Source organism: Cydia strobilella, chromosome Z (genome assembly GCF_947568885.1).
Source record: "Cydia strobilella chromosome Z, ilCydStro3.1, whole genome shotgun sequence".
In the NCBI taxonomy this organism is placed as follows: domain Eukaryota; kingdom Metazoa; phylum Arthropoda; class Insecta; order Lepidoptera; family Tortricidae; genus Cydia; species Cydia strobilella.
The window spans coordinates 6,279,285-6,301,882 of NC_086068.1; the positions used below are offsets into that span (position 1 = coordinate 6,279,285).

Consider the following 22,598-nt stretch of genomic DNA (forward strand, 5'->3'; position numbering starts at 1 on the left):
ATAAAATACATCAATCGATACAATGATATTATGATGAGTATGCTATCGCATACGACTCGCTCACTTAGGTAATTTGTTTGCCAGAATCCGTCTTATAGTTGTGAAAACGTCAATATCACACTCTTTCGTTAGTTCATTTAGACTTTTACCAGCTCGCAATAGAAAGCTATTCTTTCTGTAATTACGTGATGAAAATGGAATTGAGAGGGGAGGGAAGTATCTTTTAGGTCTAGATGGAGTATTGAAGGAGAGCTTAGCGAGCAATTCAGGACAATCAATGTTACCATTTAAAATTTTGAGTATATATGTAATATCCGCAATCTGTCGACGTTTATGTAGTGGGAGAAGGTGATGTTTTTTACAAACATTATCATAATTTGATGAATTATAGGGGGTTTTCAATTTAAAGTAGAGGTATTTTACAAACTTTTTCTGTATACGTTCTATTCTGTTAATTCCTCCCTCCCTCCCTCCCCCCTCCTCCCTCCCCCTCCCTCCCTCCCTCCCTCTGGTGTTGCGGGTGTCCATGGGCGGCGATAATCGCTTACCATCAGGTGATCCGTCTGCTCGTTTGCCTCCTATTTCATAAAAATAAATAAATAAATAAATAAATATTATAATGTGGGTTCCAAATTTGAGACGCGTATTCAAGCTTGCTTCTGACATATGTACAATAAAGAACTTTTATGGTTTTACTTTGGGTGAAATGTAAAGAACTACGCATAATGAATCCCAATGTTTTGGTAGCACTAGTTACTATATTATCTATATGAGTATCGAATAAAAGCTTTGAATCATGGGTGACTCCCAGGTCTTTAATGCATGGCACAGTTTTGAGCACATGATTATTAAGCTTGTACGTAGTTGGGATTCTACTTTGTTGTTTCGTAAAGGTTAATGTAAAACATTTAGATACATTTAGGTCTAATTTATTGGTCTGACAATAAGTCTGACAATATTTTGAAATGTTTGCCTGATTTGACTTGCAACTTGCACATTTGTAGTTCTAACGCTGAGCAGGCTGCTGCCGCGCAGCAGTGTCCTGGACGGCCAGCAGGTTGATCTCCTGAAGCCACTCGTCCACCTCGCTATCATACAATGTACACTCACGGCAGCACCGGACGCGTCGGTCCTCACGCTGAGCAGGCTGCTGCTGCGCGGCAGCGTGTCCTGCACGGCCAGCAGGTCGATCTCCTGCAGCCACTCCTCCACCTCGCTATAATACTGTACACTCACGGCAGCACCGGACGCGTCGGTCCTCACGCTGAGCAGGCTGCTGCTGCGCGGCAGCGTGTCCTGCACGGCCAGCAGGTCGATCTCCTGCAGCCACTCCTCCACCTCGCTATAATACTGTACACTCACGGCAGCACCGGACGCGTCGGTCCTCACGCTGAGCAGGCTGCTGCTGCGCGGCAGCGTGTCCTGCACGGCCAGCAGGTCGATCTCCTGCAGCCACTCCTCCACCTCGCTATAATACTGTACACTCACGGCAGCACCGGACGCGTCGGTCCTCACGCTGAGCAGGCTGCTGCTGCGCGGCAGCGTGTCCTGCACGGCCAGCAGGTCGATCTCCTGCAGCCACTCCTCCACCTCGCTATAATACTGTACACTCACGGCAGCACCGGACGCGTCGGTCCTCACGCTGAGCAGGCTGCTGCTGCGCGGCAGCGTGTCCTGCACGGCCAGCAGGTCGATCTCCTGCAGCCACTCCTCCACCTCGCTATAATACTGTACACTCACGGCAGCACCGGACGCGTCGGTCCTCACGCTGAGCAGGCTGCTGCTGCGCGGCAGCGTGTCCTGCACGGCCAGCAGGTCGATCTCCTGCAGCCACTCCTCCACCTCGCTATAATACTGTACACTCACGGCAGCACCGGACGCGTCGGTCCTCACGCTGAGCAGGCTGCTGCTGCGCGGCAGCGTGTCCTGCACGGCCAGCAGGTCGATCTCCTGCAGCCACTCCTCCACCTCGCTATAATACTGTACACTCACGGCAGCACCGGACGCGTCGGTCCTCACGCTGAGCAGGCTGCTGCTGCGCGGCAGCGTGTCCTGCACGGCCAGCAGGTCGATCTCCTGCAGCCACTCCTCCACCTCGCTATAATACTGTACACTCACGGCAGCACCGGACGCGTCGGTCCTCACGCTGAGCAGGCTGCTGCTGCGCGGCAGCGTGTCCTGCACGGCCAGCAGGTCGATCTCCTGCAGCCACTCCTCCACCTCGCTATAATACTGTACACTCACGGCAGCACCGGACGCGTCGGTCCTCACGCTGAGCAGGCTGCTGCTGCGCGGCAGCGTGTCCTGCACGGCCAGCAGGTCGATCTCCTGCAGCCACTCCTCCACCTCGCTATAATACTGTACACTCACGGCAGCACCGGACGCGTCGGTCCTCACGCTGAGCAGGCTGCTGCTGCGCGGCAGCGTGTCCTGCACGGCCAGCAGGTCGATCTCCTTGAGCCACTCGTCGACGGGCGCGCTGCTGTTGCGCAGGCACTCGAGCCGCGCCTCGTATTTGGCCTTCGAGGTCTCGGAGCGGCGGATGTTGGAGCGCAGCTCGTCCATTCGGGTCTCCAGGTCCGGTCCGTTCGGGTCGTTCGGGTCCGTCTACGAACAAAACAAGGAATTATTCTCTAGGATTGTATTTCTTTCTGATTTACGAGTATCTTAGTATTTGTGTTGGTGACGTATGTAAAGCTATGTATATCTGACCTCACGTGAAAATCGTAGGTCCCTTGGGTTCGTATCTACTTTGGATTTTTTTGGTTGATTTGAAAATATCATAGCATATGTAATAATTTTGAATTGACTTAATTTTGAAGTCAACTTTTATTAAATAAGATTCTTTTAAAATCTCAATGCGCACATACAGTCAGCAGCAGAAGTTGCTAAGCAGAGGTGTTTAAAATAAAGTATCTAAACACAAATTTATTGTTAAGGGAGTAGAAGCGTGTGCAGATCATTTTGATTATCTCACAATGCAGCTGTTTGTTTACCTCTAAATCAAATTATAATAGTATGTATAAGTATAAGAATTGCAGTCATTCGAAGTATTCACCTAGCCGCGCAGATTGTCCGTAATAAGGCCTCGTTTCTGACTACTCTGAAACGCTTTTATTTATCCATTCTCACCATTAAATAGAACGGGGCACTGCCTAATTTCGCAGGGCAGATTTGGCGGATTCGTCAATTTCGTACATTATTCACACCTCGTGTAATAGCCACTACGAGTATTCTGACAATATTTAAAGGTACATTTAGCTTCTTCAACACATTTAGCTTTTCATAAAATATTAAATAAGTATAGTCTATAGTCAAATAACAAATAATATGCTTTGTAAAAGATTACTTTTGGCAATATTAAAGAACAAGGGCGCCGTAAAAATAGTGACACAGTGGTATTGTGTAAATGACCGCCAAATGGCTGAAAGGAGGACACGAAAGGTAGGTACATATATTTAACTTTAGACGAGTAAAATACTACAATGTGACTATATGTATTTTCTTTGCATCTTGGACAAGACATTTAACAGTCTCAGGGTCAAGCTTTTAATTTTTTTTTCTAAGTATATAATTGTATACGTATCAATTTCAATGCATTCTAACGACCAGCTAACTAGTTCTCGCCTCGATGCCACAGTACTCTGAACTCCGTTTTTACTGGAAGGACGAAGAGCTAATTTTTTTACGTATTATTGTATTTGTTTATTAAAAATTTAGGAGGGTCCTATTCAGGGTAGCGTAATTCAATATAAAACAATTTCTTACGTTAATATTCGTTTACGTAGTACCCTGTATATATCTTGTTTGTAAAATAAATGGATCTTTCTTACAATTACTTATTACCTAGATGGGACTGGTTTGTAGCCTACACATGACATGTGCTTTTGTTAAAAGATGGACTGATTTCCGTAAATTCTGTTTCTTGTCTTGTCCGTCATTTCTGTGGAAACACCTTCTGTGCCGCCTCGTAAATGGCTTGGTAGTCCTGGTACAAGTGCAGGTTGCGGGTGGCGTCCCGCACCAGCGCGGTCTCGCGCACGACGCGCGGGGCCCAACGCCGCGCCTCCTGCGCCAGCGTCTGCGCCACGGACTCATGCTCCATGGTCACTCACCTTCTGTCCCGCCTCGCGCATGGCCTGGTACAAGTGCAGCTTGCGGGTGGCGTCCCGTACCAGCGCGGTCTCGCGCACGACGCGCGGGGCCCAACGCCGCGCCTCCTGCGCCAGCGTCTGCGCCACGGACTCATGCTCCATGGTCACTCACCTTCTGTCCCGCCTCGCGCATGGCCTGGTACAAGTGCAGCTTGCGGGTGGCGTCCCGTACCAGCGCGGTCTCGCGCACGACGCGCGTGGCCCAGCGGCGCGCCTCCTGCGCCAGGGTCTGCGCCACGGACTCATGCTCCATGGTCACGACGTCGACGGGGTCGTTGTCGCATGGCTCGTAGTCGTACTGTTCAACAAAACACTACTGAATACTGGTGATCTATTGTTACTTTTTTGTATCTCAGAAAGAAATTATTAGCATATCATCATTAGCAATTTTTGCATGAGTTTTGTTATAATGAACCCATATGTATATAATGTGGTCGTTTGACCTGATCGTAATGGCAATGACATTACACACAACCAACTGGTATTCATTTTAAATCAACTTTAACCACCGACTACCTGAACACTACAAAGCGTAGCTTGCATAAAGGATGACTCACGTTAGACCGGGCCGTGACCGGGCCGGAGCTTCCGGCGCTTCGTTTTCTATGGAAAGCATCACGTGATCACCTGTCATGTCATAGAAAAGTAAGCTCCGGAAGCTCCGATCCGGTTACGGCCCGGTCTAACGTTAGTCATCCTTTAAACTGCTACACTATTTAAAGGTACACACAGACAATTTTAAAGGCTCTGATAGCCTACGTAACAGGTATTGCACTATATTCGATTAGTAGATGATTTTGTATTTTCAACTTAGTGTAACTGCATTTAAGTTCAAAATTGTTTAGAATTGGGTAGGAACGTATATCAAGTGTAACAGTTGAACGATTCTCGTTGGAATGCCCAACGAGTTAAGTATGTGGTCTCCTTCAATATGCAATTAGTGTATGCAGCAAAAGTTGATATTAGTAATCGATAGCTGTTAGTTATTATAACGATTATATTGTTCGCCTAGCGATCGCGTTTTGTATAGCAACAACTAAAAACATTTTTGTTTTATACGTAATTTTGATACTTTCTCTCAGCCTCTAACCTTGCACCGACATAGAGAGACAAAGTTATTAGAAAGCATCGAATCTTTTAGTAGCGACATAACGGAGGCGGATCTGCGCGAATTCCGAGTCAGCAATTGGCAAGAAGTAGCGCAGGACTGGATCGAGAAAAGTGGCGCTGTCTTGTGTCGGATGTCAAGTCTCATTTTAGGTCACTGAGCCAACGGAGTAAGTAAGTAAAATATTCAGACACAAAACTAGTAACCTGGATATGTTGCTTCAGCACCGGGTAGTATAGATACACGCACTGCAGGTTATAGTCCCGGGTGAGCTGTTGTGCCTGGTCCCGGATCTTGCCGAACGAGTGCTGGGTGGCGGAGCACGTCAGCAGCTCAGTGCGGCCCATGAGGGTCAGGAACTCTGACACCTGGACAATAAATAGGTACATTTTACATACAAGATATAATGATCCATAAATTAAATGAAATGATATTATTATTTTATTCCTAATCGCGAACTCTGGAACATAAATTAAAAGTTTTTGAATTTTTTTGAACAGAATAAAAATTCTCTTGTTCTAAACTGAAATAAGACGGACAGCGCGGCCGCGACCGACGTGTCGGGTGCTGCGCGGACGGCTTCCTCCTCCGCCGTTATTATTGGTTCGTCATCTCCTAATTATTCTCTTGTTCTCTTCAAAATTTTAGCTAGCTTGATTCATAGAAACATAGATATGAAGTAAATATTTCAAAATTATTAGATAGATAAAAAAACATTTATTAATTTTAATTTCTCACTTTTTCATATACGGCTGACTCCATGTTCTGCATGCAGGTCTGCAGTTCTACGAGGAAGTAGCGATTCTGAGGACAAAAATATAATATTTACCTACTTTCATATTGCTGAAAAACTAATGAATCAAATTACCCATGGGATCTCTTAAATTATTATACTGATTATACAGTAAACTGCAGAGATAACTGACTCCCCCTGCAAACAAGTTTCTATAGTCAAGTTTCATGGGGTCAATAGGGATGTTGATATTTTATTAGAGCTGTTTTAATTTTATAGATAGACACGTAATTATTACAAAAAAAAATTTAATTTTAAATAAAAAATCGCGTTTAGTGTTTAAATTTCTAAACGCTCCAAGCTGTCACCTGATCTTGATGACGTCACGATGTGATAAACAAACGAACTGCTGTGAAACTGTCAGTCATAGCGTAAATCAAAAGCTGTTGTATTTAATTTATATTCTTAAAAGTTAGTACGTACACATATAAACTAAAATAATGAATAACAAGTTTTACAGGTGTTGTGCAGTATGTGTAAAAGAACAACAATCAAGACACTAGAGTAGGTAGTTATTCGTATTCGCCTTTTGATTAAAATGGTACTTTTCATGGCGAGTACGAAATATGTCATTACAAATCCCGAGATGTCTTTTATGAGCCATAAAAGATAAGGGACGAGTAAATAATAACACTTTTGCACGTACCATGAACGACGGTTTTTAATACATTTGCGAATAAAATCACAATGAACAGTTACGAATTTTGCCTTGACCTTGTAGTGCTGGCGGTACGCCAAAAAACGCTGCAAATGGTGTTAAAAGCATGAAAATCGGTACGATTGATCTTTAGGCCATTTAGGTAACACCAAACAAAAAAGAGGAGTTATGACGTCATCTTTTTATGTATCGGAAAAAAACTGTTCAGAAACCTATCGTGTCTGGTATTAAATGAAAGGGATTTTTGAGCCGATTCTAAAAATATATCACATCATTACATTTCAGTGTTTATTTTTATTAGAATAAAAAAATAATTTTCAAATATATCAAGTTTGGGCTTCTCCAGATACGATACCGTTCAAATATTTTTTTTTTAAATATACCTCAAATTATACCTACTATCCTCATATCTAACCCTAAGAAAGCAATTTTGAAAATATTTAAGTAGCAGTAGGGAGTAAAGATACATTTTTAATATCCTAGAGTGCCATACTTGACGTTGCACTTGGTGTAGAAACTTAGCGTGGTCCAACTTTAGAGTCATTCCCAGGTAGCATTTAGACGTCATTATGACGTCCGTTACGTCATTATGACGTATAAATGACGTCACTATGAGGTCACTACTCACTTGTACGTCGCTGACGTCACTTTGCTACCTGGGTTCTTATGATTGGTAGACCTTATTTTATTGCAAAGGTGTATATATGGTACCTGATGGGCATTGGCAGCGGCGATGCTGAGCAGATAGTCGTTCCTGGCGCCCGTGGACTTCTCTTCGAGTTGATCGCGACGCGACGATACCTTGGCGCTGTTCTTTTGGAGCGATGTTATCGACTGGAAGAAGGACCCTTTCTTCTTCTTCAATCTACGACAAAAAACGTTGGATAAGGAACGAGTACTTTTTTTAAAAAGGTAAAAATTAAGTGCGCTGACCTAACTATTAGCAAATTACATGGTTAGCAAATAGAAATGAATGTAATCTATTGATCATACCAACTCCTTAACGCCTTATTTGGCTATGTCTGTTTGTCGGACATCGTTCACAATGTAATTAACACAAGCACAAATAATTATATGAGCCTGGACGTCTGCCGTGAGACTTATGGGCTATTTAGTGGCTCCCACAAGGTCGTGCCCGTGCCCAACGTCATAGAAAACCATGAAAACGATGGACAGTCAAAACTGATGCCTTTTTTGCTGACGAAGAATTCTACGAAATCGTCTACCATTGTCCCGTAGCGTACAAACGCGAATATTCTAAAGATTTGCAGGTAAGTATAGTTTATTTTAATTTTGTTTTGTGTGACGATGGATGTGAAAAATGCTCAGTAAAATAGGTAATCATAGATTTGAAACGTTGAAAAAATGTAGGTAATATACGCAATAAAATGTAGGTTATATACGAAATAAAAATGTAGTTAATGTACGAAAGTGTACATGTACGAAATAAAATGTAGGTAATATACAAAATAAAATGTACGTAATATACGAAATAAAAGTGTAGTTAATGTACGAAATAAAATGTGGGTAATATACGAAATAAAAATGTAGTTATAATACGAAATAAAATTGTAGGTAATATACGATATTAAATGTAGGTAATATACGAAATAAAATATGTTTGTACGGGACAGCCCATGGAATGCCTGTACTACTGCTCAAGACCGAAAAAAGAGACGGAGGCCTTAACCTTGTTGGAGTTGGACATTCCAGGCTCTTAATTAAAAAGTAACTTACTTCTCCTCGATGTCTTTGGCTTTATCTCTGACGTCGTGGGCCGTGTGTTCTTCGTCGAAGTACAGCTTCTTGGTCTTGTCGATATCGATCACTGTGAGCTGCAGTTCCTTGTGCGCCTGCGCCAGTGAGTCTGTGCACTGCAGACAAATTACTAGGTTTAGTGTTTACAGTAATAGTAATAACACAGACTCGTATACAAACAGAAGCTTTGGTGGACTTAGTGGTCTAGCGGTACGGCGTGCGACTTTCTGACCATGGATCGTAACAAGTTTGCAAGTCTCAATTTTTGTGTAAGATGTAATAAAATATTTTGTTACTATATTTCTTTCAGTATCAGTATTATTAAAATCGGAATTAACCGATTAGTACAGTCGCCATCATATATATCGCAGCGGCCGAAGTGCTCAAAAATATCTGAACACGCACTCTGGCGCCTTGGCAATAGAAGCAAGTGAGGCAACAGACAAAAACAGATAGAGGTGTGCAAGATTTGTCTGTGTAGTGTGTCATTTTCTATGTGTTTGTGTCGTCATTACAGTTTGGATTTTGTATGTAAGTGTCTGACCAGGTAATATGCATGAACGGGGCTAAATGACAATGCTACGCAAACATATCCATTTAGATCAATACAACAGTTGTGTACAGTCTATTAAAAATACCAGAATTAATTTAACTTGTAAGCTCTGTGGTCATAGTCATATCTACGTAGTGACCGATCACTAGTCATAGGTTTGAATCCTAGCTCCTACACCATGTACCAATGTAATTAGTATAACCCCAATAACTAGGAAACCGTTACAAGGTCCACAATTAGTAGTAATAGGTAATTGAAGGGGTAGTTGCTCTATTACCGCGTGGGACATGTCAGGTGACGGTGTAATTGGAAGGAAATAACTGGCAAGGTATTTACTATAGCCATTATACGTTATATTTAGTCACTTTCATGTTATAGTTAGTCGCAGCCGAACGAAACGAATTTAATTAACTTGTCGTGATCTTACCAAGGAATAGGAATGTGATTTTCCCGCACAGTGTATAATCATTATCAATATTGCAAAATATTAATCCTTGTGTTGTCGGCGATCTGCTGTTGGATCACCTCGCCGTCGGCGAGGCATGCGCGAGCTTGCCGTCCACATGTGTAAGATGGTGTACTAACTTTCTTGGAGACGTATTTTGTGCTCGCTTAAGTCCCCGGCAAGCTCAGCCGAATTGCACCTTCCCATACAAAACGTAGTTCCGCTCTCATTTTAAAACTACTGTAATGAAACTTTGCACATACAATGACATGAGGTATATCTATAATTCTAATTAGTCTGTAATTTTAATTAGTTTAGTTAGCTCGAGTTTATAAAACAAACTAAATAGAGCAAAAACAAGTTTTTTTAACTATGGTATCTGAAACTACATAAACTAGTTACAGACATAGATATAAAGAGTGTCCCTAAAAGGACGCAAGATTTGAAATTGATGAAAAACACATCTTTTTTTCGCTAAAATATATTTGTATATAAAATCTTAAAATACATAAAATAGGGTTATTTGTAGACAAATGTCCTCTTAGGCTTTGCTGGCACATACGCACTCTTTTGTCAAGATTTTCTATGACCATTTTGCATAGATGCGGCTGAATTTCTCCGATGCAGCGTCGAATTTCCTTTTTTAAAGCATGAGTGGTTGAGAGCTTATTGGCATAGACTTTAGACTAAATAACCCCATAAAAAGAAGTCTAAAGGCGTTAAATCACAAGTTTACAGTTGATGAAGTCAAGTCAATATTCCGACCATATTTTGCACGGAATTTTCGAACCGTACCCGCCAAACTTTCATTACTTTTGAAATATTGTTCAATAATAAAAACGCGTTGATCTTTCGTATAACCCGACATTTTACAAACCCTAAACATTCAGCTGTCAAATAGTTTTTTTTGGGTTGCCAGCACTAAAATACAAAAATGGCGGCAAATTGAAGTCTTGCGTCCTTTTTGGGACACCCTTTACCTTATCCTTCCTTAGCCTTATCCTTATATAATATGTCGTTTTAAAATGAGAGCGGAACTACGTTTGTATAAAAGACCCTTAACATCTTGACCTTAGCTATCCTCTAATTCTAACCCACTCGGAAGGAACTAACCTTTTTGGCGACGTTGATCTTGTGCTGGCGCAGCATTTTGGCTTCGTCGGCGATCTGCTGCTGGAACACCTCGACGGCGGCGAGCCGCGCGCGCGCCAGCTTCTCGTTCTCCTCGAGGACCGTGCGCCACACGTTCCACATGTTCCTGTTAGACAAAAGTAAACCGTGAGTCGAAGAGAAGTTATAGCGACTACTGAAATTTACATTTTTTGGTAAGACCTTTAGCCTATTTATGCTTGCAACTCACGGTATCAAAGATGCGCTACCGATCTCAACTCCAGAGGTGTCAATTACGCGTTACTTATCCATAACAAGTGAGGTTTCTCTTCAGTACCTTTTTCATGGTTAAAAGAAACAAAAACTGTATTTCGGTCAGAGGCTAGACAAATGACAAAACTCCTCTACTCAACTCTAATATTGTTATTTGTTTCTTTGACACTGCATCAAATGTAAAGTTTACAGTTTTTGGGTTTACAACTTTGATCATATGAGCGGAATGGCATTTACTTATGGATACAAATAGAGCTGCAGACATAGTCTTCGCCCAACGGCAGCAGTCACGGTCTAAGTAAACTAAAGATATTATACCATTTTTCCTCCGCTCCGTCGACTTTGATGTCCGGGATGTTTGGGATCTTCTTACTAAGATACCCTGAAGATATTTTCAGCAAGGCCTGCGAACAAAAACTTTCTGTTAAGGTGCGTTTGTAACTACGATCGGTACCGCTAGTTTCACGCATACAAAACAGATGCTTGTTTAAAAGCTGAATGTTACACCCAGAAAGTGAATAAAATATGATTAAGGAATCTCTAAAAACTTTATAATATATTTTTCCCCTCACTAGCTCGGAAAGCCGTCTATTATCCTTTAAAACAAGCGGGGGAAAACGCATTTTATCCACTAGTGGGGAAAGTAATTTGACCTTGGATGGAGCGTGTTTAAGTAGCTTGACAGATATCAAAACGTAAAACGCTCATGATAATGGTTCGTTTGATATTAATTATCATTAAATAAATGGTTTGAGAATCTAATAAAAATACCAAATTTAGCTTTATTTAATAATTTTAAGTCATAAACCTTAAAATTCCATAAGAAACGTTAGATTTTTTGTAATGATGTTAAATATAATTCTGAACGCACAAGTTGAGTCGATGCAATTTCAAAACGCAACGTTGACATTTCATACGTCAGAACAGAAATGTCAACATTGTGAACAAAATTTTTACTGTTCTTCTCACCGACTCACGTAAAAATCAGAATTTCTAGTGTTTTCTGTTATAATATCGTAAAAAAATTAGTGATTCCAGTGATGAAGATGATCTAACGCCTGTGGATGTTGCACTTTCCTCGCTATAGTGAGGGGAAAAGTTTTGTGTTACACACGGGTGCAAATGTATTTTACTTCTCGTGTGTTGAAACACTCGCTACGCTCAGGATTCTATTTTAGAATCACTCGCTTCGCTCGTGGTTCAACTATAGAATCCTTTCGCTTGCTCATGTTTCAATTCCACACTCGCGGGTAAAATACAACTTTGCACCCTTGTATAACAAATAACTATTGTATTTATTATAGCATAGAGTAACTTATACTAGAGCGGTACTGTCATAGTAAATTTTGTAACCCCAGTAAATTCACTGCCATCTGTCGACACACTTTAAAACTAAAATTGAAGATTTGTAAAAATACGATAAAATGTATTTAAATATAGATAAATGATTTTTTTTATTTGCATTAATTATTTTGTTGATTTTGACCCATGTTCTTTCACTGATATGCGTTAAAATTGTTAAATAACAAACGAAACCGTCAACGCCATCTATACGACTGTAGGTCAAAACTAGTAGCGCCCTCTGAACGAGAATCAAATATTCTTGATTTTCGAGGCACGTTTTTTCTTTAGACTGTATCCATCTATTACGGAGTTACATCTATCTTTGATTATAGATACAAAGTGGCATCGCATTTCTCTATTGGAGTGAGCGACACCCACTGATACTAACATAAAGTCAATACCTATCAAATCAAGATCATGTTTTAGAACTGGCCGCTACTGGTTTATTTATAGCTAATCTGATAAGTAATTTTAATTCAGAGACTCAACTTTACCTCCATGCGAAATTAGAAAGCTTTCATTTACTCGTAATTTCACAATGACCCAGATTTCGCAATTTCTTATAAAGTCGGAAACGCTACATAGGTAATAAATAGGTAATACGGCTACCTGATATTAATAACTGCCGGATAATAAGTTTCATTATGTCCGAACACACTGGGTAACGACGTCACACATAATAGAATATTAGATTAATGCCGTCCTCTGGTTTTGGTCCACTTACTAAGGGCAATTGTGAACATAAATACATACATCCCTACTAACATTATAAATGCGACGTTAACTGTCTATCTGTCTGTATAAACCGCTGAACCGACTTATACGTGAAATTTGGTAAAGAGACGTTTGAGGTCCGGAGAAGGACGGAGGGAAGGACGGGGAAGTATAGGGGAAGTAATAGGTACAGTCACGTCTAAAAATATCGAAACGGACAAAGTGACAAAGATATGTATACACTACCTTAATATAAGGGCAATAAGGTCGTGTTGGTATACATATTTTTGGCACTTTATCCGTATCGATATTTTTAGACGTGACTGTACATAAGGAAGTATCTAAATTTTATTTTTGAAAATGTAACAAGTTAAGAGCCGACAACCAACCACACTTGCAGTTAGCGCAGCGTACGAGTATACGCAGTAGCGTGTCTTATGCGTTGCGTTTTGTCATAGGTCCCTACAGTTTGCGTACACGGTGCGTCAGTTTGGAGCACGGTACATGGCCACTCCTTTAAGTTAATAATTCATTCGCTTGCTAATTTCGCATTAGGCCATGAACAGTTTAAAAGCAGCGCAATTTGAAATGATTAATTAGCAACGCAAAATAGGTATGTTATGAGGATAAAAAACCCCGCATGAAAAACCCGTTCAATCTTACCCCAGCGCACCCTATTACTTTTAAGTAGTTACGTTAACAATTATAAGGAAATCGCTAGGGCTCCACGTTCGCAAATGTGCTGACAAAGATGTGTGTACAGAAAATATACACCATTTAAGATATTAATCTTAAAATACTAGGGACCTTCTTTTTTCCCTAACATTGTTATTATATTTTTTCAGTTTGTGATTCAATGAATTCACAATGAAAAGCCGCTTATAGTAAGGTTAAATAAGTGTCAGTACATCAATATTCCAAAGTCCAAGTCCATTCTTTAAATGCACTTTTCGTGGGGTAGTCACATAAATCTCTGTTTTGACATTTTGCTGGGACGTCAGTTAGCCGCGACCACGACCAGTAAAACCTGTGTTGAAACGTCGGTAAATAAAGGTAACAAAATAAATTCGCGATAGACCCGATTGTAAATGTGATTTAATATCAATATTCCCGTTACTGTGTAAAATTGCAAATTATAGTTTACAAAATGGGATCCTTGAGTCGTATTCTGATTGTGATAACAGGTTATGAATTTGATCTGAATTCATAACCTGTTAATACAATCAGAATACACATCCTGATGGAGCACTCCATTGGATCAAAGCTGAAAATATCGAACATTCCATTCCCTTTTCCGCAAATAAACTTATCTCTAAGTAAATAAATTGCGCAGAAATGCAATCTTCTTTCATTTCAACGCCTAGTATTTTCCATTTGAACGGGATTCAGTTCGGTACCTACTATTTTGAATAGCATTTTTCAGATTTATTCTAAATCATGGAATAATCTGTCTAGGAATCTAGGTACTTATAGTTAGACCAAGATAAGTATGCTACGATTTTAATAGCACATGCAGTTCAAGTGTTATTTTAAACGTCAAACTTTTATGAAATTAAAACGTATAAAAAGCACTTGCCCTGCGTATGATATCAAAATCGTTGCAGACTTTTCTTGGTCTAACTCTAGTAATATTACGACTTAGTAGGGACCTAGACACTGTCGCGATATTATTTGTACTTTCTATGAAACAAATCAAAATGAGGTAACGAGTTGTCTTTGACGCTGTTATTTAGTAATTAAAAGCATACTTAGTCAAGGGCAACTGATTCCGCCGGACGATAGCAGCCTGTCAGTTAGAACAAAAGGTTGACAGTTCCTAACAACTGACAGGCTGATATCGTCTGGCGAACTGATAATCAGTGGGCCCCTTCAGTCGCCAATAAAAAAACAACTCCATCACATTTCTTGGACATAGAAAAAAAATATTTGCCTCATTCGTATGAAAAAGGGTCGAATAATCGGCTAGAAAGTTTGACGTGTGTGAGCGTGTGCGAGTCGGTGTGGCACGCAAGGTAGCTTACCAACGCGCGCGCTGCGGGTCTCATACCTGCGTGGGGTAACGTTACAGTTTTTAGGCGTTGCGTCTATACTTCTGCCCGTGTAGTTACTGTCATATTGAAAATAAAGAGAGAAGGCAGAGTTCAAATGCCTAGTGACTTGAAGTGTGGCTTGGCAGTTTCGGTCTGAGGGATTCGCACTATAGCTTACTGCCCGTTTTTGAAGACGTAATACCCTTTCCCAATCAGCGCCTGCTGCCCACAGATCGACCTCATACTGAAGGTGCGAATGTATGGACGCGAAATAACACGCTCGGACCATTTCCGTCGGAAATAGTATATAGGTATATTTCCGAAACATTGTCATGATAAAAATTACGCCGAGGACCGAGGTAGTATTTTTCAAACTCGATGGGTACGCTGACAGGAGTCAATTCAATACAATAATGTGAGATTTGGCGTTTATAGGTTATAGCAGGGGAGGCGACGATGCTAAATGTGTAGTTACTCGAGCGTCGTAGAAACCTATTGGAATCGAAAGATTAGATGATAGGAAGAAAAAAAATACAATATTTTCTTTTTTAACGAGCAGGAAAGCGTCTAAAGATTTTTTTAAATGTAAAAAAAAACACGTTGTGGGCGATGTGGAGTTACTCGAGCGCGTCAGAGGTAGTGTCAGTCGCGCAGCATGTCTCTGATAACAAAGGTATGTTAATCTACCGGTTTACATAGGCAGGGTGGTCATACGGAAGGGTAGAAAAATTGGAAAAAAATAATTTACTCGAGCGCGTCAAATATTCAAAGAGGTTGTTAAATGGACCCTACAAAAGTGTATAGGTATACTTCAATAATCTGACGATTTCAGCGATCAGTAAGCAAATGGCATAGTCACAAAGTTGTACTACTACTCGAGTATTTCAAGGTGGCGATTTTTTTTTACTATTCTGACGGGCTGTCCTTGACAGATTGTCCTGCTCCGTGTCACGGAGGCATACTTGGTTGAGGTACTGAACAGGATGCAAGGTATCATCCCCCATATCTTAATCTGACGCGCTCGAGTGACTCCAAAAGTCCCCTCTTGGGCTCCTCGACCATTATAAATTATATGGAGATGACACCTGTCACCCTACCCTTCGAGTTTTAGAAATATTACTATGAAATCATTCCGACGGCACATGAGTATACGGAACACGATACCCGAGAAGAAGCCGATAAGAAACGCAATTAGTTTTTAATTAATAACGCAGACGGCGCTTTATTTACCGTATAAAAGAGCAATTTTGTAGTTATTTACTATTTATTATGTAGTTTAAATGATTAACGACGTGACGGCCGCGTTAGGTGCCTGAGGTTCTACCGCGAACACCGAATTTCGTTAACTTTGAGCATCTTCCTCGTTTACTCCAATTAAGGCGTAATTAGAGTGACAGAGATAGTTACTCGAAATTTACGAACATCGATTTTCGCAGTAATAGCCCGACGCGTGATTATATACCACGACGGTTTTTTTTTAAATCGTATGTCCACCTCGATGTTGTCGATTGAAACTCACAAATTGATGTCAATTTTAGGGCTAGTGGGACGCTCTGCGAGCAATTAGGTAACATATTTTAAAAGTGTGAATGCTCTTTAGGCGTTATTAAGTACTTGATAATCGTTTGTCCTTATCTGTCAATTTGACATTTATGTTTGTAAGAATGGGACAGAATTTAACAAAGGGATTTGTCTTTTTAAACAGCCGATGTTGCATAACGTCTTATTTAAAATCGCTCCTTGAACTTCAAAAAAGAAACAATGATATATTGAATGATTCCTACTATTGTTATTGACTTGAAAATTTTAAAATAAAGCAGCATGGAGACTATATAAAGGAGCCAAATCTCTATGTATGAAAAGTGTCCATCAAAAACAGTAATTAGGCGGCGCCACCATACACCGAAATACTACCAAAAACAACCTACGTAATTTGGTCGAGTTTAATTTGTTGGTTCATGTTATACTCATGTCCCAGAGCCTAACTAGCGCCACCGGAGAGATTAGGAACTATTATTTAAAGCTCAAAGCGGTCACTTTTGCAACAATTCTGCCATAAGAGATCGGCATCCTTTCTATACCATCCATAATAAAGCAGGATATATAAAGATATAGAGATATAGGGAGGCAACGGGCGACCCTCGCGCGGGCAGCTTTCTCACACAAAGGATTGCCAGTCATAGTAATACCTACAGCGCGGGAATGCTGCCTGCGTGTTGGGAACCCTGCCAAAGGGTCCCGGTTTAGTGGTAAGTTTTTAGTATTTATGTTTAAGTTAGGTTTTTTAGTTTTAGTTAGTTTATTTTATTGGTAGTTTAAGTTTGATATATATTATTAGTTTATAATTATTATGTTATTTAAGTATTCATTCATAATGTAAATATTACATATAACACATATATTGATAACACAAAAAAAAAGATATAGAGTGACTGGTATAGTTATTAGCCACTACACAGTAATTAGCCACTCTTAATATAAAGGGGCCCACTGACTATCAGTCCGCCGGACGATATCGACCTGTCAGTTGTTCGGAACTGTCAAATTTTTGTTCTAACTGACGGGCCGATATCGTCCGGCGGACTGATAGTCAGTGGACCCCTTAAGGCTTCAATTGGCTTGTTTCTTTCTGATTTGTTAGGAGTGGCCAATTACTATGTAGTGGCCAATAACTATAACAGTCACCCTAGTTTTTCAATAGTCTTGTTTTAATAGAGGGTATTACTGCAATGTTCTGCCACCAGAGTGCAGCACTAGCCCGTTTAGTAAACCTTATAGTAACTTATACATACTGTTCCTTTTTCATTTTTTTGACAAGTTTTCAGAGACAATAAAATATATCATTGATGCTTGAGGCAGTTTGTTTACAGAGGACCGACCGGGAAACGCGAAACCGAAATTTCGCTATCTGCCTCTTTATAGCTCGAATATAAGTGACAGGAATGTTAGATAACAAAATTTCGATTTTCTTGTTTCGTCCTCACCTCAGATTGTGTTCTAAGGTTCTAAGTGACTTAGAACTCGAGATATTAATAATTAACTATAATTCAAAATGGCCGCCATAAAATGGCCGACGGAGGAGTTGGTTCCTATCAAAAACTTAAAGCTATGGACCTAACGAGTACCTGAAAAAAAAATTGGTGCTTTTGTCAAGCGTGTCCACATTATCACCTGAAACTGCCCTACTAACTTATTTTACAGAATCCGTGGCTTACGTCTAACTAATTTACCTACTTCGAAGCTGAAGAATTTAATTAAAAATCGTCGTATATGAAAGCGATAATTATTAATTAAAACTAAAGCTATGAATAGACGTAGAACAGAAATATTATGAATTATTTCATTTAATAGCTTTCACGCAATAAAAACAGCTGCACCTTACCTTCGCTGCAGTAACCTCTCTAGAATAAAAACTTTGAAGACTGACTTCTTATTACCATGGAATAAAATACTCGGCAAGACAAAGAGGTGTCTGACTTTTATGATTTATGAACGTCAACCTTTGCGTGGTTTTACTTCGAGATAAAATGTAAAAAAAAATCGGCCAAGAGCATGTCGGCTTGTTGGGCCATGCTCAGTTTAGGTAATTACCATTCTGTCAAAACAGGTCAAACGTATTAGTAAGTACCCATGTACATTACAAGCATACGGGAGTACCTTCGCAGCGCTTTGTACGTCTTTTTACTAAGAAGTGAAGATTTTTTGCAATTCCTCAAAAACGGCTGGACCAATCATGTTTTGCTATAGTTTTCATTTAAAGTACCTATTTATTAAGCTTTTGTTTCACGATTTATTTTTTGTTTAAGAGTTAGAGGGGGGAGGACACATTATTTCCGAAAATATTAACTTTTTCATAAAATGGTTTTTGGAGACCCTTATTTGTTTCGAAAGACCTATCCAACGATATCCCACACCATTGGGTTAAAGCGAAAGAAAAAATAAAAAAAAGCATTTTTTTTATTGTAGTTTTTATTTTAGTATCCATGCCAAATTGCAGCTGTCTAGCACTAACAAAGCCGCGGACAGACAGACGGCAATGGCGAAACTATAATGGTTTCTAGGTGACTACGAAACCCTAAAAATGGCGACACATGGTACCTAAATTACCTCAATATTTTAATTAATAAGTATACCTATCAGTATTGATTGTTAATACATAATAATAAAAAATATTAATAAATTGGATCTTGTATCAGAGATATAATTCAATTGAATCTACACCCTGATTGTAATGGCTCTCTTTATATGTACTTCAAAACTGATGAAAAAGTTGCATTTTATCCCTTTATTATCCACAAGTTGCAAAGTAAACTGATGAAAATTTGAGAGTGTGTTCCTCATGTTGGCTGGTAGAATTGACTTTAAAGTGATGCTTTTCAATAATAAATGTTTAATATCAGTAGAAAAAGGCGCGAAATTGATTTACAATGTTTTACGATTAGTATTTTCCTCGCGTTTGGAATGGAGAAAAAAATTGTGTTTCACACGGGAACAAAGTTTGTTTAACCCTCGTGCCTTGACACCCTCGCAACGCTTAAGATTCCACTTTTCGAACCACTCGCTACGTGGTTCAATTTCGGAATCAAGCTTGCTCGAGTATCAATATTAGCATGAGCTTGTAAAACAAATAACTATGAATAAAACATATCGATTTGGTATGATGCCAATTAACAGCTAGGATGCCGCGCTAGCTCCTCCCGTCTAGACGTCAGGTACAGCCTAGGCCTAATTAATGAGATTAATACTCACAGTACCCATCATACTCCACCCTCTGCCCCCGACTTTTACCCCTACACTGCTCTTTACGCGCCAACGCTTGGCTAAACAATAGGGAAGGTAGGTAAGTCGCAAAAAGTTATTTGTTAAATAATACCGTTTTAAATTTTAAACGCCATTAACAACAGGTACACAATAGGAAAGAGCCTCGACCATCATGCCAAGAAATTCTCGCTACTTACGTAAATCTCGCTACTACACGACGGCTAACGTGAAAACGAAATTCGACGAAAACCTATCTCTATTTCTAACGTATAGTCAAGACAGACAAAGCTCCAATAATATGTATACACTATCTTAATGTATGGGAAATAAGGTCGTGTAGGTACTTATACATATTTTTGGCACTTTGTCGCTGTAAACTCAATGATCAATAACCTCCTCCTTTTTTGAAGTCGGTTAAAAAGATACAGTAGACCAGGGTTTCTTAAACATTTTACAGTCACGGACCATTTTCACAATTTAAATAATTCAACGGAACCCAGTCAAAAATATTTTAGGAAAATAATAAAAACCCTTATTTACATTTTAAAATTTACTTTTATTATAAGTTTCATTACACTTTTGTCTCGTCAAGTTTACTACAGAATTTCCTAATAAGTATGTTTAAAGTACATATTTCAGGTAACTGACCGGACCCTTGATAAACATGCTATGGACCCCTAAGGGGTCCGTGGACCGCATTTTGAGAAACCCTGCAGTAGACGGTACTCCAAAAAAAGGATAGTCAGGAGATCTCAATCGCCGGCATTTGAGCCCTGCCCACTGTCGGCGGCACCAATGATGTGTACATGAAGGGTACACGGAAAGAATATGTCTAGTCACTTTTTTTCGAAAATGAGATTTTAATCACAAAATATAGAGCCCTCAATGAACTATTAGTTACAACTTCTATTATAGTTGCAATTATAAATATAACTCCTCTTTTTCTCACTTTAAAATCACTACTACACGAAAATAATATGGTTAATTACCTACATCGTTCCTTTCAAACCGCGATAACTCAAAATGTTGTCACAGTGACGACATGTTCTTTCCGTGTAACCTTCACATAGTCGTCGACACAGTTAACAGACCATTCGGAAACCTTATTGAAACGGGCTAAGGTCTATATTCAGTTGCCGTTAGTATTCGTTTGAGCATTACGTATGCGAGATGTTCTCTGACATTCTCTATAGCGAAGGTCTCAGTTTCAGCTTTGGAAAAAATGCTTTTGTATGTCCGGATGTTCTTCTCTACAGGTCGCAATTCTCAACCGATTCTCGTGAAATTTTGTAAGCAGGTTCGATGGCTTAATAGTGTTTTTTGATAGATTCCGTTTTTTGAAAATTTTAAAAATAGCGAAGCCATAAATTTATTCAGTTTTAAATTATGCTCGCGAGACAGCTCACAGGGTTTTAGCTTCGAAGGAATTCAATAGTTATGAAACGGCCAATATTTTGCTCAGCGGATCAGCATTGCTATCAAGCGGGGCAATGCAGCCAGCCTTCTGGGCACCCACCGAGCAACCACGACTTAGGGCAAATTTGCTATTTATAAGTTTATAATTTGCGTTTTATTATGTTTTAGGTACCTACCTACTGAATTTTGTTGTATTATTAAAAGATAAATCATAGTTATGACAAACATTAAAATATTTGACGATTGCATTTTAAAAATAATAGCGGGAATTTTATTTTACATTGTGGGTTATTATTTACTTAACCTTTTACGGTAAGTTAAAAAAGTTACAGTTATTAAGAAAGCAGAATATAAGTGTCACATTCGCGTGTCGCTGCCGATATATCTTTCTCCAACCCGAACATCAAAGAGCTCACGGACTGTACAGATACACTTAGGCCTTATTTACATATTGATTAGTGATTAGTGCGAGTTTATACATTTGCTACAAAACGCAAGTAGTATGTATTAACTCGCACTTAACACAAAATCAAAGTGTAAATACCTTTACATAAACTGAATATCATAAAGCACTCATCATACTTATTGGGTAAGTATGGAGTAAAAAATGTACCTTAAACAATGCCTAGGATACTTAACGTCAGGTATTTTACATAGGTAGTAGTGCCATCCCTTAGGACTAATTTCATAGGTTTACTAGGTGACGAATCGCGATTAGTACAATTTACACAAGCAATTAAGTAAATAAACCGTGACAATGTGACGATAAAGGAAAAAAAGTGCTGTTCGAAAACAAAGCATTAACACATAACGTATGCGGAATAAAATCTGGGCAGTTTTGAATGTGTAAAATGTTTAAAAAATAGAAACTGAAATTATTTCTAACTTAAGCCAATTTAAAGCCTGACCAGGAATATATGATCACGCGCCATGTTGCGGAATTTCACTGGAACTATTTTTTTCATACTATACTGAACTGTCACCCTATACATGCGCAACAACAGCGCTCTCTTGACAATGATCATATATTACTGGTCAGGCTTTACTATATATCTGTCAATTAATCCGGTAAGTTTCATGGGCATTGGATTCTTTCTCCTGAAATTACGATCAATCGAGAAGAACGATGTCGCGAAATGTACATCTAATTTCTACATCACACATTCCCTATGTAACAGAAGATAATGGAACATTTTGTGGAAATGGATCAGAGGTGAAGCTTTGTTTATAATATTATATATATATATACACACACACATTTACATGTGTGTGTATAATGGTATCTGCACAGCTCTATCGAGTACTCGTTAGTTATAATCGTGAATGGAAATGCGGTCGTGCCTACGTCCGTTTTCCTGTGCCCTGTTTCCTATTACGTAGTAACACGGTTACAGCACCAATAATTTGCGGCGCTATGCGACGTAAGCGCTAGCCGCCATAAGGTACTTTTTGCCGTGGAACGTCACGTCACGTGGAAGATA

General features: G+C 39.6%; 1 protein-coding gene across 1 annotated transcript in view; it reads right to left on the bottom strand.

Moving 5' to 3' along the window:
* Positions 1–22,598, bottom strand: part of LOC134754472 (protein nervous wreck) — a 59,783-nt gene that overhangs the window by 22,713 nt on the left and 14,472 nt on the right. Inside the window, exons 3-10 of the mRNA XM_063690806.1 lie at positions 11,171–11,256; positions 10,583–10,727; positions 8,451–8,587; positions 7,425–7,578; positions 6,001–6,066; positions 5,469–5,630; positions 4,267–4,452; positions 2,371–2,607 (exon numbers count right to left, since the gene is read on the bottom strand). Of these exons, the coding sequence (XP_063546876.1) occupies positions 2,371–2,607; positions 4,267–4,452; positions 5,469–5,630; positions 6,001–6,066; positions 7,425–7,578; positions 8,451–8,587; positions 10,583–10,727; positions 11,171–11,256 (1,173 nt within the window). The remainder of the gene's footprint in view (positions 1–2,370; positions 2,608–4,266; positions 4,453–5,468; positions 5,631–6,000; positions 6,067–7,424; positions 7,579–8,450; positions 8,588–10,582; positions 10,728–11,170; positions 11,257–22,598) is intronic.